At 47.2% G+C, this 26222-nt stretch overlaps 1 protein-coding gene across 8 annotated transcripts in view; it reads right to left on the reverse strand.

Annotated features, from left to right (window-relative positions):
- Positions 1–14178: 14178 nt before the first annotated feature.
- Ube2u (ubiquitin conjugating enzyme E2 U) overlaps positions 14179–26222 on the reverse strand; it is a 53660-nt gene continuing 41616 nt past the window's right edge. For 2 of the 8 annotated variants that reach the window (XM_003479121.5, XM_063259350.1), the window contains 2 exons: positions 20789–20883; positions 14322–14509 (listed from right to left, as the gene is read on the reverse strand). In XM_003479121.5, coding sequence (XP_003479169.3) covers positions 14507–14509; positions 20789–20883 — 98 coding nt within the window. In that variant the 3' untranslated portion in view covers positions 14322–14506. Of the gene's footprint in view, positions 14510–18975; positions 19437–20788; positions 20884–23451; positions 24253–26222 lie in introns of those variants that run through there. The other 6 variants (XM_063259338.1, XM_063259324.1, XM_023561285.2 and 3 more) reach the window with 5 other exon arrangements.

Here is a 26222-nt window from a genome sequence, read left to right on the forward strand (position 1 = left end):
GGCTCCCCAGATGCCGTGGCTGTTAGGCTGGCAGTGGGCCAGGCTGGCGGAGTTGGCAGAGTAGCAGGCCGACAGATGCGATCTCCCAGGGGTGTGCATGTGTGTGTCCCGAAGAGGCAGCTGTCAGGTGAAAACAGGAATCTCCAGGTGACAGTGCCACCGGGAACACCAGGAGGAGGTTTCCTGTGTCCTGTTTCCCGCCGTGCTGGGGACACTGTCTGTGAATTCTGCCCTTTACACAGCTTTTAAACTCCACTGCAGTTAATCTCTTTGTCACAATTTTTTTTCCAGCAGAATATATGCTAAGATTTCTTTCTTTTTGGTACTGGGGATAGAACTCACGACCTCGCACTTGCCAGGCAGGCGCTTATGCCGCTGAGCTAAATTCCTGCCCCCATTTTGAGATTTCTGTAGGATCTCGGGTTTTAATCAAGCAGAGGTTCTTCATGTGGCTGAGCTTTGGCTCCTGCTTCTCTACAGTGGGAATAACACCTGTCCTATGGATTGTGGAGGTAGATAAAGCAAGAAGCAGTAACCCAAACGCTGTCATTATCTCCTGCTCCACTGGGCCACTGGGCCACTGGCTGCTGTGACCAGGCAGAGCTTCTGGCCCGAGCACTAGGGTCCTGAGACCTCTGCCCTGGGAAAAGAGCTGACACTTAGGGACTCTGTGGACTTCGATGCCCCTGATCCTAGGGCCCTCGATCCCAGCATTGCACCAGGAATCTGGCTCAGCGTCACACACTCTACGGCCAGCCTCTCTGAAAAGCCCTGCCTGTGATCACGTGAGGCTTTGGGGGATGTCAGGACACAGCTGTGACACATCCCTATCAACACGGTAGATGGTTCCCCTTGGTCTTTCCAGCACTTGCTACTGGTTTTTTGGATGATTCTTTCTAGAAGTAATAAATCAGACATACGAGCTTACATGTGGGGTAACTTCTCTTAGAAATCCAAAGTGTAAATCATTTTTAAAGAACAAAAAGGAAGGGCTAAGGCTAGATCATCAGTACAGCATCTGCCTGGCAAGCACAAGTTTGTGAGTTCCATCGCCAGTACCAAAAAAACCAAAAACAAAACCTGACATTTTAGCTGGGTGTGGTGGCACTCGCCTGCAATCCCAGCACTTGGGAGGCTGAGGCAGGAGGATCACTGCAAGGTCCAGACCAGCGTGGGATACAAACAACTCAAGGCTGGCCTGAACAGTAGGGGGTGACTGTCTCAAAAAGACAACAAAACGAAACAAAATAATAAAAAGAAGAACGCCAGACCCTGGACAACCGGCCAGGAGACCAGAACCAGGAGGGTGCCGCGTGGTTCTAGTATGGGACCAATGGGCGTGGCTCGCACCAACAGAGCTGGATGGCCCCAACCGGGAACCCAGGAGCTGCTCTGTCCACAGAGCCGGAAGCTCGGAACAAGAGGGGCCACAGAGGGAGCCCCAGCTCAAGGCTGCAGGCCTGGATGCTCCCCGAGCTCAAGTACAAAAGCCAAGAACTTGTAGTCCGCGGTGCTCACGTGACGGCTGCGGTCAAGGAAGCCTGAGTTTGTACGCATGTCCCAAGCCGCTTCTCTGCCCATTGGACAGAGCCCTCCCCTTTGAGGGCGGGCCTTCCTTGCCGATTGGCTGATCCACAGGCCAATCATCTCTGGAACCAATCCTGTGAACACACTCGGAAATGGGCTCCACCGATTTTCCCCAGTGTTTCAATCCATTCAAATTGACCCCGAGAATAAATGTCACCCGAGTCCACGGAAAGACGGTGCTTCCGACTTGACTCAGCACAAACGGAAGGAAAAAGTTGTAAGCTGATTTTTTTAAAGCACAGAAATTAGTATTTTTTTTTCAGTTTATCCGTCGTTTTTTCTTCTCTAATTATTTTGATTTTTGGACACAACCACCGCACATACGCATTGGTACAGCGATATTTCAGTGCTTGTATATAATGTGTAACGATCAGGTCAGGGTAGGTGGCGTTTCCTTTGCCGCTTGTTTTATTTAGTTTTAGTTTTTGATTTGGGAACACTAGGGGGTTGAACCTAGGGACTTTGCACCGAGCCACATCTCCAGTTCTTTTATTTGTATTTTGAGGGACATTCCGTGTGAGTCACCAAGCTGGACACTCTCAGGGATCTGGTAACAGTTGCTCTGGTCACTACTTTGAGATGTGACTCATATTGGCAACATAATGTCCCTGGGTTCCATCCCCGTTGTTGCCTTCCTTCCTTGTTTATGGCTGAGTCGTGCTCTGTTGTGCACACCTGTCCTGTGTCTTTACTCCGTGATTCCCAGCGCACACCAGTGTTGATTTCCTACCGTGGCTGTTCTGAACAGCTCTTCAAGAAACATTCGAGTGCAGGTGTCCGGAGACCCCTTGGCTTGAATTCCTTTGGGCAAATAACCTGTTGTACAGTCTCTTATTTTTATTTTTTGGTGCCTTTTTGAATCAGGGGCTCACTCTGTAGACCAGGATGGCCTTGAATTTGTAGTGATCTTCCTGCCTCAGCCTCCCCAAGTGCTAGGATTACAGGTGTGAGCCACCATGCCCGGCTTACAGTCTCTTTTTAACCTGGAGGATAAGTTGAATTAGGAAAATTGCATGTGCCTAGGCCTGTGTTTCTCAAGTTTCTTGATGAAATCCAGATTTAAAGAAATTTTTTCAAATCTTTTACTTTATTAGTGATTGTGTTAATTTTCTCTACTTTTTAATTTTTTTTTGCCAGAATGAGAGGAATTCATTTTAATGCCCGGTTGGGGAAGTGCAGTATCTTAAGTTTATGTCTTTGTCAGTAAAGTAAAAGTCAAGTCCCATTTAATTTTCTCTTGGGAGCCTGGGAACATTCTTTAGATTTCTTTGATACGGCGTTCCTTTAATTTCTGGCCAAGTGAATATATTCCAGTCCAAGATAAAGATAAAAAAGAGCTATTGAACTTTTCTGATGCTCTCTTTGTACAAATTAGATCTTTTTGAAAATGCAGAATAGCAGCACTGACTTTGAATTTTACCCCGAGGTTGTAAGCTCAGGATCCGCACTCTAGGGCCAGTCTGGGATCTCACTGTGTCCTTGACACTAGAGTAGAGGCAGCTGTGAGCCTCTCGGACCCAGCAGCATCTTGGGTGCAGACCTGGACGCCCTGGTTACTGTGGCTGCTGAGCCAGGCTGCTCTCAGTCTCAACCACCTTGTCCTCTTGTCCCTCCAGGTCTCCTGGACCCCAGAATGGGGGCAGATCCTGGGTGCTGACCTTAAGCCATCTTTGGGGACACTGGGGCTTGGCCAGCACCTTGTATGCAGGGTGAGGGGCCCAGGCACACCCTGATTTAGAGGTGCTGCAACCTGCCCACCTCAGGCCTGTGAATTTAAAAATCATCCCCTAGATCCTTCTAGGATGTCTAGGAAGAGAGGGGGAGCTTACGTGGGTACCCTTTTGCTCCTGTTAGTTCCTAGACAATGCCCCCTCCCAGGCCTCCTGAGGTATGTGGGTCCCTGACCTAGATGGGAATGCTCAGAAGTCCCAGTGTCCCATTCTTTGCAAAGTGTTTGTACATTTTTGCAAGTGCAGAAATATAAAAATATATAAAATCATTTTCTCTCCTTACAATTAGTAGTGCATTTTAGAATGTGGCAAAGGACATTGTCAGCTGCCCATTAAATCAGCAGTGAACGGATTAGTGAATGTATGTATTTAAACTGACTTTCAATGTGTTGACAATTTGGGTTTCTAGCAGTGCAGACAGTGTTAGGGTTTGTCTCTGGATGTCCTCCCAAAGCCTCATGTGATCACGGTGGGGCGGGCTTTTCGGAGACAGCTGAATCTAGAGTTTGTGATTGCTTCATTTTCTAATGCTGGGATTCAGGGTGTGAGTGCTACACCGACTCTAGGGCAGGTATCCTGTATTACAATATGAGGGACAGAAAGAGGCTTGTCCCCTCTTTTCTTCTGTTGCTTTTGATGTCCTTTGCCACTACAAATTATTACCCCTCTGCCATGCCACCCTACCTTGGAGTCATCTAATTATGGACTGAAACCTCCACAAACTGTGAGCTAAATAAACTTTCCCTTCCTTAACATTGGGTGTTGGGTATTTAGTCTCAGCAAGGAGAGAAAAGTAACCATGACAACAGTCATTTTGAGGTAGCTCTTTCCTCTGGAACAGAGGTAGCAGTCAGTATTGTTTCCTGCCCTCTTGTACCTTTCTTTCCTATCTTGAACACAGAGACAAAGTCTGGAACGTCTGCAGCCATCTTGTAACCATAAAGCAAACAGCATGGAAACACAGCCAAAGCTCTGAAAACAGTGGGGCAAGAGGGGGAAAAGCTTGCTGTTGGATGGCATCACAACCAGCTGGACCAGTGCCACCAGCCATCCTGTTCAGGACTCCTGATCTTGTGAGGAGAATGAATCTTTATTTCTCATTCTTTTCTCCTTTTTTAGGTCTGCTGTTTGGCTCTCAGCATTCCCACAGTATGAGGGCTCAGTTATGCAAACATTTTTGTGGACATGAAAACAATGCTATGCTATGAATAGCTTTAGCTGCTGACCCTGAGCAAATGTGCTATAACCTTATTATTATATGCTGTTAATGTGCTGTAGCTTTATTATTATATACGCTGGTAAGCAGAATGCTCTGTGTTACGCAGCCTCCCTTGAAAATGACCTGCAGCTTGTGCACATGTAGGATGGATGACTGCCTTCCTGCAGAGAGCCTCTCCCTGCACCACGCTGCTAACAGGAAAGTTGTTGTGATTGTATTTGCCAAGCAGAATTCAACTTGTATATTTAATTACCCACGGTGGTTAGGGCGATCGCTTTCCAGGAAGAGTTGAGGAGAGCTCGGACATGGAGGCCTGGGGCAGATCAGCAGCCACAGCGGGGAGCAGGGCCACTGCAGCTCGTGCCTGCCCCTGGGGTCTGTTTGGTCACGGCTGCTCCCCACCCTTTCTGATGAACACCACAGATCAAGTGGCTTAGGCTTTCCATCTGGGAGTTGGACTGGCCAGGAACCACTGCCTCCCGGAAGGGCAGTGAGCAGGGGAATGGGATTGCACCCTTAGGTGAGGCTGGAGATCTCCCCTCTTGGGAGACAGTGGCTTACACTGAATTCTGGGGCTCAACAGAGAAGAAAGAAAATGGAGGGAGGGAGGAGGGCGTCCTCTTCTGCCTGTCTTTCCATCTTGAGCACAGAGTGGATGAAAGAAAGGAAGATCAAATTCTGCATCTCTGTATTCTCAGCAAACTGCCAGGTAAGCAGAGAGAAGGCGAGAGAAGGGGGAGGGAAGAGGAAGAGAAATAAGGAGAGGAGGAATAAAGGAAGGAAGACAGAAAAGGCTAAAGTGGAGTCTCTTTATCCCTCAGCTGGCTGTAGGGTGGAGATTCACGGGAAAGAAGGGAGGAGGGAAAGATGGAGAAGGGCTTACCTCCGGTCTGTATCCCCTCACTTCCTGCCCAGCGTCACAGACATACAGGCCTCCCGGGAGCCCCACCCCACCCAGCCCGGCTCTGGGGACTCCCTGGAGTGCATGGCACAAGGAAACAGGCAGAGGTGGCAGGGTGCGGGACACCGGGCTCTTCTGGCAGCCTCTAGCTGTCACGCACACACCAGGTCTTTCCTGTCCACCTCAGGTGGCTTCTGTATGGTCCGCCTGCAGCAGCTTGGACCTACTGGTCTTTACATCAGCGCTGTGGTTTTCTCCATACGCATAACTCACAAGCTTTGGCTTCTTTTCCTCTTGGATGTTGCCAAGGGGCAGAGCAGAGCCAGTTCACACCTGCAGTTGACGCTGTCCCACACAAGCTGGGACAGCCCAGGAGACACTGCCTGGCTGCTGAGGCTCAGCACATGATTCAGCAGTGAATGGTGCCACCTGCAGGGCTTCGGGGGCGAAGCAGCCCGGACCTCGCCCACGGTCAAGGTTCCGGGTCTTGCAGCTCCTCCTCTCTTCCCTGAAATTACTCAGACTAGGGCTGCAAACTCCTGGTCACCATCCCATCCCGATACCTAGGTTAAATAGAGTCTTGGCTGGAATTTTTTAAAACACTGCTTGTATCAGTTAGGGTCACTAGAGAAAGCCATTTATCATAAAAGCTCTGTGCTTTTATGATAGATTTATAAGGTAGGCTCACAGTGGCTGGCTGTAGTCAGGGTGGAAGGAAGTAAGACAAAAACTTTGCTCTAGAGAGCCGGAGGACCCTGTCGAGAGTCAAGGTCCTGGAGCTCACTGCAGAGTCCAGTGCAAGGCAAGAAACCAAAAGGTCTGAAGAGTCTGAGCTGGGAACCTGAAGAACTGGAGACAAACAGCCCAAGGCCATGGTGAAGGCTGGAGCTCCCCCAAAGAGCAGTGGGGGACTTCTTCCTCCTTTCCCTTTTTATTCCACCCAGGCCACAAGCCTATTAGTCAGTGCTACCCACATGGGTGTGGGTGTGTGTTGGTTGTTTTTCTCTCATGGCTGAGACAAAATATAAGACACTCAAGGTTAAAGGAGTAAAGGTGTATTCAGCTCACAGTTTGTGGAGGTTTCAGTCCATAATCAGCTGGATTCAAGGCAGGGTGGTGTGGCAGAGGGAAATGGTCTATAAGACAACAAAAACAAGAGCCAAAAGGACAAGATTATGGAGAGAAGATTCTTTCTGTACCTTATATTGTATGTTGGCCACAGCACTCACACCTGTAATCCAACATTGGACCATGAATGACTAGTTCTAGAGTCACAAACTCTAGAAGCCTGCCCCCATGACTGCATGAGGCTTTGGGGAATACCCAGACACAACCTATAACATCACATCTCTAGTCCCCCACACACTCATGCACATTCTTCATGCAAAAGACATTTAGTCCATCTCTTAAGTGTTACCAGGATCCTAACAGTTTCAGCATTGCTGAAAAGCCCAAAGTCTCCTCCAAAATATAAGGCAAACTCTTAGCTGCAAGATCCTGTACAAATGAAAAGTTACACATTTCCAACATTCAGTGGAACAAGGTAAACATTACCATTCCAAAAGGCAAAAATGGGGATACAGAGGAATGGGACCAAAGCAAGTCTAAAATCCAGCAGGGCAAACATTAATTGCTGTAGCTCCATGTGGAACAGCCAAAGTAATCTGTGGCAAGTTGTGAGCTCCAGATGGTTTACATGATTCCAGCCCTGTGGCACTTCAGGTGGTTGTAGCTCCCACAGCTTCTCTCTTGGGCTTGCTTTGCTCCCTCCTTGCAGGTTTCCTCAGAGGATCTTTATTTCTGCCTTCTCCAAACTTCTGGAGTCTCTGCTGTACTTTGGGCTTCACCCTCACAACTTCACACATTGCCCTCTCAGGGACACATAGCCTGATCTTCTAGGCCTTCTTCTGAAGTCCAGGTGGAAGCCTTTTTAACCTCAGAACTCTTACATTCTGCATGTACCTAAAACCAACAGCACATGGGTGATGACAAGGTTTGCTGCCAGCTGGGAGCAGTGACTAGGATTTCTTTTCTCTTGGCTGTAGGAAATGAGGGCCTGAATTTCCATGAACTCTGAATCCAGTTCCATAGAACAAATTCTTTAGGCCACTGCCATTGTGGAACATAGTGTTTTATGGCTTTCTCCTCAAAGCGAAGTCTTTCACTTTTGCAGTTTTGAGGTTGCAAATGGTGGAGACTTGCTGCTTCTTATGATGCCCTCACACATCTTTTCTATTCTCTTGTTTTTTCTCAGCAATTAAGATCTACTCTGCTCTAGCCCAGCAGTCTACAGCCTTACTGGAGTTTCTATTGTAGCCAAACACACATTTTAAACCATTCTGCTGGGCTCTGTGCTCTTGATTCTCAACATAAATCTGACTAAAATCCCCCAACAATAACTATGCCACAGCCTAAACATTTGACTGCCTTAAAATTTCTTTTGCCAGATTAATTATTCCACCACCCTTAATATCAGTCTCAGGCAAAGTCTCTGGACAGGAGCAAGATGCATACAAACTTTCTGCCAGTCCATAAATGCCACTTCAATTTAAAAAAATAATTCAGAGTCACATGGTTACACTAGTGAATTTTATCAAACATGTAAGAAAGAAACAATACCAATTCTGCAAAACCTTCCAGGACTTTAAGAGAAGTGAATTTTTTCTAACTTATTCTAAGATTGGAATTTCTCTGATTTGAATCAAGTCCACATAAAATCATTTTCTAAAAACCCAGCATCTTTGACCAGAGCCAACTGTAAGTATTTCTGCTTGTTGATGAATGTTTTCTTTAAAAGAAATAATTAAAGTTCACTGATTTGCTAAATTTTTCAAGTTAAAAAGATTTTTTTTCAGTGCTAGGGACCAAATCCAGGGCCTTGCATGTGTAGCTGGAGACTTTACCACTGAGACATATCCCCAGCTGTTCAAGTTTACCTTTTAATGGCAGACTCTTAAGATAGCAAAACAAGAGCTTTTGTTTGAAGTTGGGAATGGAGGCAGTCATTGGTAAATGGTTCCAGGAAGGAGCGTGGTCAGTTGGCTTTTACCTGGATGGGTCCGTGGGACTCAGTGAGCAAAGGCTCTGAGTCTCTTTGCCTGCACAGAAGACATTTTTCACCTGCATCCTCGACTTTCACCATATTCTGAGACAAGCTTTATTCTCCATAAGACAAGTTCAGTTGAGTTAACTGTCAGCTGTACCTCCACAAAGGAGGACAAAGGCAGAAATCTGGGTGGCGGATGGAATTTTGTGGTTGAGTGGTGAGCAGGAGGCAGGTGGGCAGCAGCAGTGTCGGATAATTTGGGGTAAACTGAGCTTCCTACTTCAGTTTATCTTGTCTTTTTCTCTCTGTGTAGTTGGTTGGTGGTCTGTTGAAGAAGGAGGACCTGTGTTTGGAGGATGCTGTAGCAGAGCTTCTCATTCTCAAACCTTTTCCCTTCTGAGTGAACTTATGCATTTAGGCTAAAGATTTCCAGTCCAAGTCCCTGCATTCAGCAATCTAACCCTGTACAATCCATTAACTCGTAATAGTAGTCAGTTCTGGAAATTGTCAGAAGGTGTGAGCAATTTGAGTTTTGTTTATAGCTAGCATATTACTATGGCATTGTTTTACACATTTTTATTATACTTTTCTGCAGGATGTTCAGGACTAAATTAAGGTGAGACCTGTATGAATTACAATCAGTCTCTTGCTATCTATGAAGCTCAGTTAAGTCTTCTTAGGAATTACCTTAGAACCATGCTCAGCACCTCTTAGTTCTTCTGTCAATGTCAGCCATCTGAGTGAGTTTTGTTGCTTGGCCATTGCTTGGCCGAGTTGCTTTTCATGAAAACTTGGGAGGTTTTTCTCTCCTGGTAACTCACCTTAGGCACACTACATACCATAAATCACTTTCCTCTGAGGTCCCACAATCTCCTTGGTCAGAAGACCAGGGACTCATTGACCTCAAAGGGCTTGGGCCAAAATACTGGCTGTCTTCTTAGCCTATCTTCTAGTTTTTGTTCTCCAAACCTCAGCTGTTCAACATCCAGAAGAGAAGGTTAATGATGTTACATTGTAATGAAGGCAGTAAGCTTAATCTTATTGTCTTCTCTACATATCGAGCACTTTGAGACATAAATAGAACCATTATTTTCTAAAAGCTATGGATGTTCTAATATTTGAACTCCTATAGAACGTTAACAGTTACATATTTTACACATAAAATTAGAAATCAGAATCCATACATAATATTGCGAGTATGACAGTCACAGTGACATAATTGTAACATACTTAAATTTCCATTTTTGACATCATATAATCCTTTTATTCAATCATCTCTATCTGATACATAAACATTTACTTGTCTTTTAATGAAGTTTGTGTCATATAAATTTTGTTCAAGTCAGATGTCTCACTTTGAAAGAAAAGCCCATCACTGTAAGTAATCTTCACTCCACACTTTGGAAGACCCTGCAGGCATGAATACATTCAAGACATTACAAAAGATAATAGCAATCAATTGTGATAGCCACATGAAAACCTTTGTATCAGAGCATCTTTAAATCAAAAACCTTACTGCCCAGACAACTTAATCCTTTGATGAATGAGTAATGTAAGCATATAATGATAATGTATTTTTAATAACATTTATTGGAGTGTCTCCCATAAGGCTGTGGAGATGATTGGGCCCTCTCATCAATGAATAAGAACTGGATAATGTTTGTAGGCAGCCGCTTTCTTATTCATCAATTGGAGCTTTGTCCAGTAATTTCTCCCCAGCCTAAGGGATTTCTGTTTGATTATCTTAACAATTTTTTGATGACCTATGAGAAAATCAAATTTGATATCATTTTGATCAGCTGGCAAACCAGGGGGGTATGCTTTTTATTTTATTTTATTTTGGTACCAGGGACTAAATTCATTATCTTATGCTTACCTGGTAAGCACTTGAGCCACTGAGCTAAATCCCTGGCCCAGCTTTTTAAACCTATAAACCAAATTAAATTATGAACAAATATCCAAAAATGCAAAAGCAAAGGAAAAATTGTTGAGCTCAAATTTATAAAACAGCTGTTCATAGAATAGACAAATGGACAAACAAGTACACAGCTTAACAGATTGGACAAACAGGCAAACGTCTTACAAAATCAGAGTGCACTCAAATGTATTTTTGACCAAATTGAAGTATAATAACCTTTTACAATTTTAGAAGTTTATAAACAGACTAGTCAGATTTTGTTGTAGGTCAGTTAGCAGAGATCTCAAGAAGAATTTGGAAGGAATAAAATCTTTTATCTATAATCAATGTATAGTTCTGTATTTTATTTTATCTTAAGAATACTGGTAACTTTTGTGTCCCCTTCTTTTTGTGTAATTTTCAGCTTGGTTGTCTCCAAGCACCCTACCACCTACTCAGACCTTTGATTCCCATTTCTGGTTACCAGGTCTTGGGCATTCTGGGTCAACTTTTTCAACTTGCTCCAGGTTGGGTCTAGCCCCTTCCTTGTCTAGCAGCTGTAAAGCAGTCTCTGAAGCATCACTGTCATAGGACTGAGCATCGGCTTCTTGAAAGGCTGAACCATTCCTTCTCCATATCTGGGTGTATGATAAAGCTGGGTGGCATGTTGTGTATCCCCATAGGTTCTTCAGCATTCCCTGGAAAGACACAAGCATAGCCTTGACCCTAAGTTTGCACTGGGCTGGGTCCCTTCCATTGTTCACTATGAAGATCTTTCCAAAGGACCCTTCCTAGTTTTTTTTTTTCTTTTACCTGATTGAATTGTCTTTCTGATGCTGTTAAGTCCCACCCTTAGTAGGATTTAAAAAGTTAATAGTGTGTATTGCCCAGTGAAATCTATTATGTGGTATAAATTTTGTAGTGAAGGATTCCCCTTTTTGTTTTTGTAATTGAATTTTGAGTGCACAGTGAGCATGTTAACAATTCCTTGACCTTGAGGGTTATAAGGAATTCCTGGGGTAAGGGAAATGTGAAAAGTTTTACAAAACATTTGGAAGGCAGCATTTGTACAGACTGAGTCATTGTCGTAAGTGCCCGTGGCAGCAAAGGGCATGGAAGACATCCAGACAATGAGCAGTGACAAGTTTAGCTGCTTTGCCAGTGTGGGCAGAAGTAAAAATAAATCCCAAGGCAGTGTCTACTGAAATGTGGGCCCCTCATAAAGAGCCAAACTCCAGAATGTGAGTGACATCTATTTGCCAGAGATGACTGGGGTGTAATCCTCAGGAGCTAACCCCCATGGAGAGAGAGAGTAAATGTAGTATGCATAAGGAACATTGTTGAGCAGTCTGTGGAGCCAGTTCCTGGGTTAGATGGAACTTTTACATAAGGCAGAAGCATTCTGATGGAAGGTGGCATGGGAAGGAGAAGCATGCTGAATGGTATTGAAGTAATGGTTCATGGCAGCAAAAGCAGTATGAGCACAGAAGGGGCGGAGTAAGCCTCCTTTTTACCCCTCCACTGTAAGCAGGCTGCAGCCCTGGGGTGCATGCCCCCCATCTCTGTGCCCTCTCACACAGGATGAAGATGTTAACAAACTGAGGACCCTGCCCCCACCCCAGTCACTCAGCCAAGCTCCTGAGCTCCCCATCCACCCCTTGGCAGCCAGACATACTTCTTTAAATTGGTCTCCAGGTATAAAGGTGTGGTTATTTTTATCATTTCATAGTTTAAACATTACAACACAGGTTTAGCAATCCATAAGCATCAGCATGGTCTATCAATGTCATTTACAAAGGAAGCATATTTCGCTTTTGCAGCTGAAACAAGCAGCGTTGTTGTTCTTCCCACCTCCCTTGTCTGGGCCACGTTCCAGGCTCCGGGAGCTCTGTGGTTCCCTCGCTTACCGAAACCTGTGAGAAGTGGTGAGAGGAGCAGAAATCAACAGTGTCTCCCAGCTAATAAACTCTTTAAAGGTCTGCAGAGGTCTAGATAGGTTTGTGCAGTCTTGCTTTTTCCCTACTCTTGCTCTAAGCTGCTTTCCCACTTCCTCCCAAGTCTGTGCATTGAGTTCCTTCTGCTGAAAACAAACTCAAGAAATTTAGCAAGCTGTGCAGTCTTAACAAGTGTACAGTCACTGAGACCCTCCCTGATACAGGTCCACAACAAAAAGGTAAATACAGGAATCAGGAATACAGGCATTTCTATTTACATGTTTAACAACAAGTAAAATCAGTACATCTCCTTCCTTTTGGTTCCTCCTCAGCCTGATTTTTCTCTCTGGCACCAGCGAATCTTTTCTTTCTCTGGCCCTAGTGGGTCTGTTTCTCTCCAGCCCCAAGTTTGACACCTGATGAGGTCAGTATCAATACACTCCTGAGAGGGATACTGACCCCCTCAATGCACTTCTCCCCCTGCGTGCAGAAGCACCCCCTCCCTCACTGTTTTCTAACCCAGTCCCTGTTCAGGCACCATATGTTGGTTCGGTTGCAGCTCTAGATGTCCTGCGGGGAAGGACAGCAAGAGGGTGGAGAAGTAAAGATTAGATACAGAAAGCTGAGGTCAGGTGGAGCCCGCTTTCCTGATGGGAGGAAAGGAACTGATCAGCCACTGTGGTGCATTTATTTATTTGCTCTGAGGTTGATGTCAGTTTCAGTCTCTGCTTTGCAACTTTGTATGGCTCACCTGAGCACGTCCTGTTCTCAGAGCTCAACTGCTTGTGTACTTGGCTTGCCTGGGCTCTCATGTTCTCAGGGCTGGCCTTGCCTTTGGGAGCAGTCTCCAGCTTTAGCCCCTTCCCACAGAAGAAGTGTGTTTTTATATTTTGTTTATTAATATTTACTTGTATTACACTGAAATAAAAAATTTTAAAAGAGTGATAATAATATGGGGTATTGCCTAGAGTCCCCCCTGAAGATGAGAGGTCTGAGATCTCTGGACATGAGGCGAGGGTGTCTTCTCTTCAGGTCCCTTCCAATGGTGCATGGGAAGTGACCCCTCATCCCTGCCCTCTCACTGCAAGGACTAAGGCTGTTGGAACAGCTGGGCAGTGGCACACCATGGTGTCCCTGAAGGTTGGGGGTTCACGTCCTCCACAAGGAACAAATCCCCTCCCCAAGAGAAAGATGTTCCCAAAACCTCCATACTTAGGACCCCCACGGAAGCTATCAGACCTCCCCCCACCCAGTCTATAAATGCTCGTCTCTTCCCTTTCCCCTCGGCCCAGTCTGAGTGGTTCCATCGGTCCTGTGTGCCCTTCTGCTTTTCTCCTCTAGCCGAAGTCATTTATCTCCCTTCTCCACACTTTCACCTGCAAAGCCTTGCTGCCGCCTGCGTTCATCCCCGTTATCCCTGAAGCAAGGCCCCGCATGTATTTTGCATTTTAGAACGGGAGAGGCCAAAGCTAGAACAGGTGAGGCAACACAGCAGGAAGAGGGAGAAAATAAAGATACAAGCGTGTGAGGGGCTGATTGGTCAAGGTTCTGGGAGAGCAATGCTCTGGGAGGTGGCAGGGGAGGAGCATCAGTAAATGGCAGGGCATCTCCTCCTCCAAACCCAGAGGATACGGGAAGCAGGGCCGGTATAGATGGACAGATAGCTCCCTCTGCTTGGGCTCTGTCCAGCCTCCAGGGGTGGTCTCCTCGCCCAACCCCTTCCTGACCCATTTCCTGCCTGAAAAACTCAGACCCAGTTGCCTAGCAGCAGTGGGCCTGGGCTTGAGACCATCTACTGCACTACTGTGCTTGGCACCTCTCACTCCGCTAACGTCATTCCAAACAGAGACACAGGGCTCAAACATTCAGAGTGACATAGTTGCTGATTTATGCTGGCTTGTATTTTCCTCTCTGCACTTGCAGAAAGGAGGTGAAAAGCAGAATCCAAGTTCAGAGGGCCTCCTAGGTGGCTCCCCAGAGCTGAACAGTGGCAGAGGCTGGAGTCATGCGGAGTTAGTCCAAGTTGTCGGTATCGAGAGTGTTGGTCCAGGCAATCAGGTCGTCCACTTCGTCTTCCCAGGAATTGTACCCATGATAGTCATTCACTGAATCGTTGTCTGTCCAGGTGTCCTCTGGTTTGTGGGTCTCTGTGACGTGATCTACATTTGGTTGTGACTCAGCCGGAATTCCTTCTACTGTGAGAAATGGGAAAAACAAAAATGTAATGCTTGCTGCAGGAAAAGCCATGAAAAGTTGTCCTGCATTTGTAGAATGGTGCTCAGACCTTGTGTTATGGTTTGTATCGAGATGTCACCCCAAAGCCTCCTGTGCTCAGGGGTGGAACTTTTGGGAGGTGGTGGGATCTAGGGGATTGTGAATATGGATTAAGAATTTGTGATAACTAAGTTAGTCCACTGATTGGTTTAACATAGCTCTGTGAGTAGCGGAAGCCCCACTCTAGGTGTGAGAGGCACCCACCAGCAGCCTTGCAGCCTGAGTGGAATGAAAGGGACGGGGAGACCCGTTGCCTTCTGCCTTCTGCCGTGGGCTGTTTCTCCTCTGAGAGGCCCCTCCGCCATGCCATCCTGCCCTGGAGCTGTCCCATTGTGGACTGAAACATTTATAAACTGTGAGCTAAAATACACTTTTCCTCCTTTAATTTGGTATTTTTGTCTCGGCAATGAGAAAGTAACTAAGCCACCATATAATTGGAAGCAAGCAATATTTTAAAACTTTCTACATCCACATTTTATAATGAAACTTGCCACAAACCATCCTTCCTTACTTGATCCCACTTTTTATGCTTTGTTAGTTTATTCATATTCTTTCTGGAGCCCTCTGATGTGTAGGGGAAAATGTGCTTTACAAACATGGTAATAGCAGAGGGGATATTTTATGTGTTAGCAGAACAAGGGACAAAACAGCATTCACACTGCCTCGTGCTTGTGTGCCTTCTCAGTGTGGATCCGGGAAAGTCCATGCCCGAGCACTCATTTTTTAAAATCTTATTTCAGTATTTTACTTTAAAGAGAAAAATGAAAACAAAATTTCAAAACAAGTTCATAGGAGAGTAACAATGATTAACACATTGTGTATTGTTATCTGTAAATTACTTACTCAGAGTACAAAACACAGGCATTTAATTGCCCAAATAGTATTAGCACAAACCTTTCTTTTCAATGAATTGAGAAACTAGTAGTATAACTATCTTAACATATATATGTGTGTGTGTTCCTTTTTTTCCCTTTTCTCCTTTCCCTCCTTCCAATTTTGTTTGAACAGTTTCTTCCCATTTTACAATCGCTATTGTATATTTTGAATTTTATTTACTCTTTCAGCATCGCACACTAGGGAGACAGTATGATGTCTACACATGTGAATTTGATTTATCTCACTTACGAGTATGGTCTCAAATTGCATCCATTTACCTTTAACTGCCATCTCCAGTTTATTCTTCTTTATGGCCGAAGAGTACTCCATTGTATAGAAAGACCACATCCATTCCTCAATTGATGGGCAATTGGGTTGTTTCCAAGACCTGGCTATTACCAATTGCACTGCTATAAATGTGAGTGCCTTATTGCTGTGGTGGGATTTTTGGTTTTGTTTTTTATTTTTTGTGCCAGGAATTGATGCTATGATGTTTTTTATTCTTCTGGGAAGATACCCAGCAGGAGAATAGCTGGATCAAATGGAACCTCTAATCGTAGCTTTCTGAGGAATCTCCACACTGGTCTCCACAGTGGTCGCACAGTCTGCACTCCCACCCACAGTGAAGAAGGGTTCCTTTTTCCCCACAGCTCCTCCAGCATTCATTATTGGTTGATTTCTTGATGACAGCCATTCTTCCTGGGTGAGGTGGAATCTCAGTGTTGTTTTAATTTCTGTCTCTTGAATGATCAGTGATGTTGGAACATTTTTTCACATATTTATTTGCTATTTGTGTTTCTTTATCTGAGAATTGTGTGTTCATCTCAGATGCCCATTTTTGGACTGGGTCTTTAAATCTGCGAAGTCTGACTTTTTGAGTTCTTTATATGTTCTCCATAGTAATCCTTTGTCTGAGGAACAGACATTTTCTCCTACTTTGTGGGTTATTTTCACTTTGTTGGTGATTTCTCTTGCTATGCAAAATCTTTTTCATAAGATGAGATCCCAATTAATTCTTTGTGATAGTTCCTGCGTGATCAGGGTTTTATTCATAAAGTCTTCACCTACACCAACGTTGTCAAGAGTTTTACCTACTCCATCTTCCAGCAGATTTAATGTTTCCATTTTAATATTAAGATCTTTGATCCACTCTGATTTTAGTTTCATGCATGGTGAAAGATATGGGTCCAATTGTGTAGAGCCAGTCTTACCAGCATCACTTATTAAAGAGTATCCTTCCAGTGAATGTGTGGCCCCTTTGTCAAAGTCAAAGTGGCTTAGTGTGCCTGGTTGCTTCTGCATCTTCTAATCTGTTCCATTTCCTCACTCATTTTTTAGTTCTCAAAGTGATTTAGTTAGCAGAGGTACTGAGTGTGTGCTGAGAGGGAGCAGTGACCAGTGTTATTGCTCAGTGGTTTATTCCCACACGCTCCTGCCATCAGGAAATGAAGCCAGCAAAAGTACTCCTGGGGGCGGGGGCTGGAACTGGGGAGGGATCCGGGTGCAGCGGGGAAGCCCGGAAGGCACTGCGGGATCTGGAAGAGCATCACAGTCCCTTCCACTGGGCACGTGGCATCCAGGAGAGCAAGTGACCAGGAAGCCCAAGCCACTGTGCGTACAGTGTGACACAAGAGGGACAGCAGTGCTGACTTCATGGAGGCCTCGGTGACGCTGCCGTGTCTGTGACGTGGGACTCTGAAGAGAGAAGAGCGAGGACTGCGGCCAAGAAGCCTCCAGTCCTGCAGCGCAGCTCCTTAAACCTCTCCCTCCATCCTCTCAAAGCTCAGATGTGCTTTTCTCATGGGCAAAGTGTGAGCTGCTCGCCCACTCTGCTGAAGCTGGGGGCAGAGGTCATGTCCTTCCCACCGTCATGCTGTCCTTCAATGTTCTGCTCACGCTCTGTATTGCTAGGTAGCATCAAGCACCAAGTCTTCATGGCGGCAGGAGGTGCTGGGCTGGGTCAGCAGCCTGCAGGACTACAGCGGTGCTGGCCCTGGCATGATCTGGCCAAGGCAGGTGTGAAAAAGAGCAAGCCAAGACCTGCAGACCTTCCCAGTCCGACACCGCATGTCCTCCCTAGATGGACACAAGCATGTGGGACAAGCTCAAGAGTGGCAAAGCTCAAGACTGGCAAAGAAGCACCTTTGTCCAATGCACGGGGCAGCGGGGACATCTTCGGGGCGATGAGTGCTTTTGTCACAGCTCGGGGTGCGGTCTCAGAGGAGGCATGGAGCAGTCTGTTCCATGCAGAAAGGAGCAGGCTCCGTGCTGGCTCCAGACCTCCCTGAATGCACCCTCCTGTCCACCTCTCTTCTCTTGCGCATTCACTGTGGGTCTGTTCTTCTTTTCCACACTCGCAGGGCTGCTGGAGTCACGAGGGTGCTGCCTTGCTCCTGAGCCCTGACACTAGCACAGCAAGCACTGACCACACACACCCCAGTGAGCAGCCCCTTCCCTCGGGGGCCTCATTGGGGACAGTGGTACTGAGCAGCATGGCAGCTGGACGGACTCTTACTGAAAGGGTGCTGTGGGCCTGGGGTTGCTTCTCACGTACAACACAGGCAGGGTGGTGTGGCCACCTCCATGGTCCCAGTGCCTTATACATGGAATTGTCTCGCCTCAGATCTGGCCCGCTGGAAGCCTGGGGAAGCCCACAGATAGAGGTCTGGGAAGCCTCCCACAGCTGAGGGCAGCCAGGGAGGAGCCAGGGCCCAGGGTCCTGAAGACAGAGGGGGTTATGCTAATGACCCCACCTGGTCTAGAAGCAGATTCTCCCAGGTCCAGCTCCCAGGTGACACCCCAATCTCAGCCCAAGCGGAGTTGGGCCAGGGCTCCAGGCACCCTGAGCTGTAAAGTAGGATGTGTGTGTTGTCATTCCCTGTACGGCAGTGGGTTACCTAGCAACAGAAAAAGAGCACCCAGCCGTGACAGAAGTGCTATGATAACCCACAGAGATGGTGGCACCAGAGCCTGAACCCAGGACCTTCACACAGTTACATCCCCAGACTTTGCTGTTATTATCATTTCTTAATTTTGAGACAGGGTCTTGCTAAAGTTTCTAGCTCTGTGATTCTCCTGCCTCAGCCTCCCAGAGTCCTGGGATTATAGGTATGTGCCACCACATTCCTGGCTCAGCTAAAATCTCTGTATCTGAAATGCTTGAGAACAGAAATGATTTTTAACTGTTCTGAGCATACAGCAGTTTGGTGGTGCGGAATTTCCCACTCGTGATGCCCAGCAGCACAGTGTTTGCGGGTTGGAGCCTTCCGGAGGTGGGCTCGTAGGTCAGGGACATCAGGCTGTGCTGAGGCTCAGGGGTGTTCAGGTGCAGAAGGAAGGAGGCAAGGATGCATGGTGCAGGGCTCTTGGGCCACCATGCACCTCCCGCACTTCTGTGGGACAGTGCGGGAAGAAGTTGAGGTGATTCGGGGGTCAGTGTGGCATTTTGGGGTGAGGGGATAAAGGGAGGTGTGCTGAAGGCTGGGATACCTGTGATGGCAGGCAGCTCTGAGTGGCAGTACCAGCATCACAGAGCACGGCCAGAGGTCAGTGCGGTCATCACCTCCGTCAAACATGGCCTCTGTTGGGAGCCACCACATTGCCGAGCCGCCGCATATAGCGATCATGCGGCCTGTGGTAAAGAGCAAAGCCTGAGTTAGATTACCCCTCCCATCGAGCACGTTAGTTTCCTGCTTACCGCGTAAACAACCCGCTCAATAATATGTTAGCCAATCAGCTTGCCTTGCTTACTTTAATATGATTGGACACTGTATCCGTATATATACTGGTGCCACCCCTGGGGGGAAGTAGAAGCCCGGAAGGAGCCGCAGAGAGCGGACCGGTAGAGGCTTCGGAGCGAAGCCCGGAAGGAGCCGCGGAGAGCGGACCGGTAGAGGCTTCGGAGCGAAGCACGGAAGGAGCCGCGGGGAGCGGACCAGAGGAGGCTTCGGCTGGGAGCGATCCCAGGGCAGGCTGTACGGAGAGAAAATAAAAGAAAAGGTTGTCCACTGCCAGACTTTGTCGTGTGTCCTTCCTGCCGGCCGGGAGCGACATCGACAGGCCTCCACCTGGAAGGCCTCTGGGGACGCTGGGGACAGAGGTGGTGCAGGAGTAGAGAAGCCAGGAGGATGCGAGTCTGAAGCCCCCAGGGGCAGAGTTAAGTGGAGACTCCAGGTGATTGAGAGGCGGAAGCAGAGAGGCAGCCAGGCCCTGGGGAACCTCAGCAAGGGCGACAGGATGGGTACTAACCGGTCCCAGTCAACAGCCCTTCCCAGATTACAAGAGCTTGGGGTAACCTAGTCACAGGGTGCTGCGACACAGCCCAGCGCATCAGGAACCGCCACCCAGGACAGCATCTGGGTGCAAGCACTTGCCGAGGACCAAGGGCCCGGAGCTCAGCAGCTGGGGCCTCCCACCCTCACTCAGTGCGGGGGCCACTGTGGCCTCCCACCCCAAATGTTACACTTCTGGCACCAGCCCTTCTGTCTCCCCACCCAAGACGGCCTTCCACCCACCCTGAAACCCATGCTTCTTTGAGAAATGTTCATCTTTAGAAGTATGAAAACACAAATAACAGCGATTTGTTCTTTCCAACTACGTTACCTGTATTTCTGAATCTACAATGAACACTTTGTTTTGGCTGATGTTTTAAATTTGAGCCTTCAATTTTCAAATCATGTATCAGCCCATCACAGGTAGTAAGCTTGAAATAGAATTCCATTTCTGCAAGCTTCCATTCCTGTGTGACTGATATACTAATTTATTATTTTTTTTAAAGAATTGAAGCAAATTTAAAAGCAAGAACACAAGAATTAGGGCTTAGTTTAGTTCTTTCTCTCCTAACTGAGGCAAAATACCTGGCATCCAAAGCCAAAGGAGGAAAGGCTTAGGTAGTCTGCAGTTTGTGAGGTTTCAGTCCCTAACTGGCTGGCTCCAAGGCCAGGAGGCAGGAGAGGAGAAGCAGTTCATGGTGGGAAGTAGGAAGCAGCGAGCCTCCCTTTCCCTTTTATCCCCTCCAGCTACTCACCTATTGGTGGGTGCCGCCCACAGCCAGGTGGGCTTTCCCATTATCCACACCCAGAACCGTGCTAAGCCAACCGGTAGCCTAACCCAGTTATCACACACACACCCGGCCCACAGCCACATGTCCTCCATATAGCCAGCTCCAAAAAGCGCCCCCGTGAGTGCAGGAGACTTTGGAGGATTTCTAGATAAACAGGCTACGTGTATCTAAACTTTCTTTCAGCTGAGCTGATAGAAAATTTGAATTTGTTATTATGAAATATCTTTAGTTTTAAAAAACAAATAAGCTGAATCCAGTTTACCTGGAGTGGGGTAGAGGTGGGTCCCATCCCCCCAAGGTCTGGTGCTAGCTGGCGCTTTGCGTTCTCGGGCATCCCGAGACCTGGTAGCTGCAAACCTGCGAAGAGGAAACGAAGAACTTGTCCAGGTCCCTGCACACTCTGGGAAGAGTGCGTTCACTTTGAAGAAAAAAACCAGACAAAACAGTAAAATGGACAGGCCGCGAGCTCGGACCACAGCCTGAGCCACTGAGTGCTGACCAGCCGTGAAGGGAGGTTTCTGTGCATGCCCCATGGAAAAGAAAGAGGTCTGTGGACAGAGAGGGGCCGTGGGGTGGAAGGAGGGGTTGGCGGGGGAGGAAGAGAACTGAGATGGGTTCCGTCCATGGGTCTGCTCCCCAGGACGAGATGAACCTTCTGCATGGCAAACGTGGAACGGTAAATATTTTAAGACAAAAAAATTAATTTGTGACAATAAGAAAGGATGGTAGTTAAAACAACAAACAAATACAATGCAAGACTAGTTCTGTGACTGCACTAAAACACCTCGTGGCATAGAGGGGCATAAACCTGATGCCTGCTCCAGGAGCTGAGGGGACAGGCCAGGGGGCAGGGACAGCCTGCAGGAGAGGAATGCATGGAGCCAGGGGCAGGGGAACCCTTGGTCATGCGGTCATGCACTGTTCCAAGTGCTGTTGACTCCAGGGTTTCCTTTTTTCTCTTTCTTTCTTTCTTTCTTTCTTTCTTTCTTTCTTTCTTTCTTTCCTTTCTTTCTCTCTCTCTTCTTCTTTTCTTTCTTTCTTTCTTTCTTTCTTTCTTTCTTTCTTTCTTTCTTTCTTTCTTTCTTTCTTCTTTCTCTTTCTTTCTTTTTTTGAGACAGGGTCTTACTGTGTAGTCCAGACTGGCTTCAAATCCGTGGCAGTCCTCCTGCCTCAGCCTCCGGAGTGCTGAGATTAAGGTGTGTGCCACCAAACCTGGCTGTAGGGTCTTCAAAGCCATGTTTTATCAGGTTGAGGAAATTCTCCATTATTAGTGTACTGAGAGGTTTGTTTTGTTTTGAACCAGGCAGAGGGGTTGAGTTTCTCTTCACCAGTTCTTCTCTATATAGTTTATGTTGAGTTTGTCAAACATTAAACCAAGATTACCTTCCCATTATAAACTCCACTTGGTCATGAGGAATTAAGTCATTTAAAAATAATGCTACCAAATCTGGGTTTACGGTAATACGTGACAGTTGGATTGGACCTGCTAACATACGTCTACAGCTTTCTCCCCACGACTCTGGGTTTTGCTGTGGAAATGACTCTGACCGTACCTTATGGATGAGGAATCCATGTACTTTTCTATTCTAGTTTCTGTAGGATTTTTGCACATGTTCGAATTACGTTTTCGGTAATTAAGTGGAAGAATTACCCCGTGCCGCTACCTGGCCTGGTGTTGTCTTTCTTTTATGAAAAAATGAAACAAATTTAATAAGCAAATCATAAGAGATGAATGGTAGTTATTGCACTGTATACCATTATTTTCAAAGTAGTCACTTAGCACACGACATAAACCAAAGAGATTCCTGCAAGACAGCAACAGATAATGATACAAACTTTGTCTTCGATGAAAACCTTGATTAAGCTTTTCGGAGCTGTTCCTTTTTTTAAAAAAATTTTTTATTTAAGGAGAAAAGAAAAAAAAAAACAGTGAAAGGGTACAAGTTATACAGATTTACAGAAGAAAAAAATGAACAGTAGGAAATCATTAGTTGATGGATTACATATTGCCATCTTAGAAATAATTGTCGGAGCTGTTCCTGCCGGCGCCTGATGCTGCTGCTCCTCGGTGCTGGCCGCGGGCTCCTGTGGGGGGGTGGGGGTCCCGGTGCGCCCCCCTTTGCCTGTCTGTGTGGTCCGTGGGGCTCTGGAAAACACCTTCCTGCTATGGAAGTTTCTCTGCACCCGGGCTGCGTGCGGGTTCTTGGTGCCTCTGCTCTGCAGGGCCCGGCGGGGCCCTGGCTGGCAGCGCTCAGCGGCTGGAAGCTCTGCTGTCATAACTGTTTTTCCCAGTGTCCTCTGTCCCCCTTCTGTGACATGAGTGACGCGGACTCGTGCCTGGGAAGCCTCCCTCAGCTCCCAGAGACCTTCTCGTTCTCAGCTTTTCCCTCTCCATCCTTGTTTCTAGATTTCCTCTCCCTGCACTCTCCAAGTCCTGGGCCGCTTCTTGCAGTGTCTAATTTTTGCCCTTCATGGAAAAAATAGTTTCAACACCCGGATTTCCTTCTGCCTCCCCCTGACCCCGAGGCTTTTGCATATCCTAGTCCTTCACCGTGTGGTGTTTTTCTTTAGCTAACAGAATGTATTTTGTAGGATGTTCATGGTATGGTTGAAAAACACAGCCAATGTTTAAAATATTTAAAATTTAATTCAGGAAGAGACATATGCCCCTAATCCCACTCACAATACCCCCTTGCTTTGGACACTTATTCTGCTGTTCTCCTCAATGCTCTTACTTACTGTAACTTAACGTGATTTTTGAGAAGTTAGAGACCCAAGGTGTCCTTTGACTGCCTTTGGCTGCAGGCTGTCTCAGGTCCGTTGCTGTGACTCTGTCGTCACGATCATTTTTTATCTCTTTTGTGTCTGCTGATTTTTTTCTTCTGGTTTTGGGTCAAAGTTTCTTGCTTACTTGATGATTGGTGATTTTGGATAGGAGACAGACAGTTGTAAATTTTACGTTGTTGTGTGAAGAATTTTGTGTATTCTGGCAGTCATTGTTGGTTGTCTTGGCAAGTGATTCCGTGGCTTTGGACTCAATCTGAGAGCTCTATGGCTCACTTACAAGCTTTTGTGGGTTTGGGACGGCCTCTATCGGTGCGGCCTAGCCTTTTGAGGGGAGTTTACCATCTTTTGGTCATAGGGTCCGTCCACCCAGCAGTGGGAGCAATGCCCAGCAACCGTGAGCCTCGAGTTCAAGAAAACCCGTAGGATCCTGTTATCTCAGAGCAAATGTGACTGTAGGAAAGGATGGAACCTGATTTATACCGTTTCCCCTTTGTCTTTAAAAATGATGTCAGTATTGTTATTTTCTTTTCTATTCAACTTTTGTCTTTCCATAACTACAAATGCAAAATCTAAACCCAAAAAACGTTCCTCAAGGAATATGAATTGAATGACTGTGAAGTAAAAATGTCCCCATCGGTGAGCTGCAGGGTGAGATGAAGAGCTGGGCTTGCTCATTTTAAGTCCTGACGGAACTTTGGTGGCAGCGTAAATCTCGACCTGTTCTCAGAGGGTGGCCCTGAGCGCTCGGGGGTCTGAACCGTGTTAAAGCCTCTGCTGGAAGCCAGCTCCGAGGCCTGTGCTGAGCGGTCCTGGCTTTCTTTCCGTCTTGTCTTCTTCCTGGTGAAAGGAGGTCCACTGAGGCTCTGGGGAGGAGCCAGCCCCCCTTCCTTATCCTCCTGGTCTCAGCCTGAGGGGAGGGATGAGGGGAACAGGCAAGGGCTGGAAGGAAAGAGAGAGATGGGGAGAGAGACTTTCAAAATGTGGTAGAACTGAAGCAGCACTTTTCCTAGGGAAAAAGCTCCCCCTCCCCCAATGCTGGGGATGAGCCCAGGGCCTTTGCACTGAGCTGTGTTCCCAGCCCTCTTTTTATTTTTTAAGACAAGGTCTCGCTCAGTTGCTAAGCAGCCAGGCTGGGCTCAAGCTTGCATCCTTCTGCCTCAGCCTCCCAGAGTGCTCAGGTTGTAGAAATGTACCACCAGGCCCTGACTCCTATCTGTTTTTGACTTGCATCAAAACTTGTCTCTCCCAGGAGCAAGGAAAAAGGAAGCCAATCTTAAGTCATGGATGGTGTTACAAATTTCCGTCCAATCCCGCACGACTGCTAGGAATCCGGTTAAAGTTTCAGGGCTGCATTCTGGGAGGACACTGTGGCATCTGGGGGAGGGGTCAAGAAGGAGCAGAGGATTCGTTTCTAGAAGCTGGAAGTGCTGGATTTGTTTACTGCACCAAAGAGAAAGAAAGCGTGAGAAAGATGTGCTGGAGATTCGCTGAGCCGAAAGGAGCTCGGAAACCGGGAATGGCCTTGCCTGTGTTGGCTCCATGACGACTCCTCGGCGTCCTGTCCTCCTCCTGGCCCCAGCCAGCCTGGTCCTCAGGGTGTGAGGGGCAGGCCTGCATCATCAGGGAGCCTCCGCTGGACGTCAGCTCTGTCACCAACAGGAGGCTCATGTGTAGGTATGAGATGGAGTCTCCCTGTGTAGCCCAGGCTGGCTTTGAATTTGTGGCAAGCCTCCTGTCTCAGCCTCCTCCAGTGCTCCTGGCAGGAATCTGGGGTGGCTGAGTACCCCAGGGTCAGGTTTAAGTGAGGGGAGGATTGAAGCTGTTTGGAGGTTTGGTACTGAGCTCCCTGCCCTAAAAACACCTGAGCTTGCACAAACTAATGGCCCAGCAGAAATTATTTCTTAAAGGGATTCTTCTCTTCATCAATACTCCCCTCCCATCTATATTTTAAATTATGCACAAAACTGAGCGTAATGGTACACATTTATCATTCCAGCACTCAGGAGGCTGAGGCAGGAGGATCACTGTGAGTTCTAGGCCAGCCTGGGCCACATAGATCAAAGCTAGCCTGGACTACATAGAGAGACTCTGGTTAATAAAAAAAAAAAAAAAGAAAAAAAAGTACACATTGCACACGAATGCTAATTTTCTCTTGAACCACAAGATGGCAGTAAAGTCCTACTCTTTGGGAACTGAGTCTATCGCCCCTGAGATCCAGCCACAGTCCTTTTTAGTTTCTATTTTGAGACAGGGTCTTGCCAAGTCACTAAATTGCTCAGGCTGGACTTGAATTTGAGCTCCTCCTGCCTCAGCCTCCCAGAGCACCACCATTCCCAGGCGGAGCCGTGTCCTGAAGCTGCATCCACAAGCAAGGCTAAGTTATGTGACTTGACACAGAGGTGACACAGAGGTCTGGTCACTTCCTGTACCGGTGTTCTATGCAGTGTGGTCTTTCCTAAGCCTCCGTGAATGTCCGCCTTACCAGGCTGGATCCGTTTCCAGTGGATAACGCTGACCACCAAGCTGAGCCTGCGGGCCAGTCATGGTGAGCTCATGCGTGCACACGCACACCTCTCAGAAGAGCAGCACTCACTACTGGCTGACCAAGCGGGGACGCAGCGTCCCCAGCGTGCCTGTGTGCTCAGGAGTAGGACCTTCACAGGCGAGGGCTCCTCGGTGGATTCCACTAACGGATCCAGAACTGAGTGTGGTTAGGAGGCGAAGGGCCACCCGGGCGTGGCTGGAGGCTCATTCTCTCCCTCCGGCTCTCCCCTTCTCTTCTGCTTCCTGTCCACCAGGTCTCCAGCCGCTCCTCTCCCCCAGGTCCTTCCTCCTGACCATGAGCTGACTTCTCCTAAAGCGTGATCCGGGATAACCCTCTCCTCCTTTAAGGGGTGAGTCCCAGCAAC

Source organism: Cavia porcellus, unplaced genomic scaffold, assembly GCF_034190915.1.
Source record: "Cavia porcellus strain 051 isolate PalLab524CR breed Dunkin Hartley unplaced genomic scaffold, mCavPor4.1 scaffold_1, whole genome shotgun sequence".
NCBI classification, from domain to species: domain Eukaryota; kingdom Metazoa; phylum Chordata; class Mammalia; order Rodentia; family Caviidae; genus Cavia; species Cavia porcellus.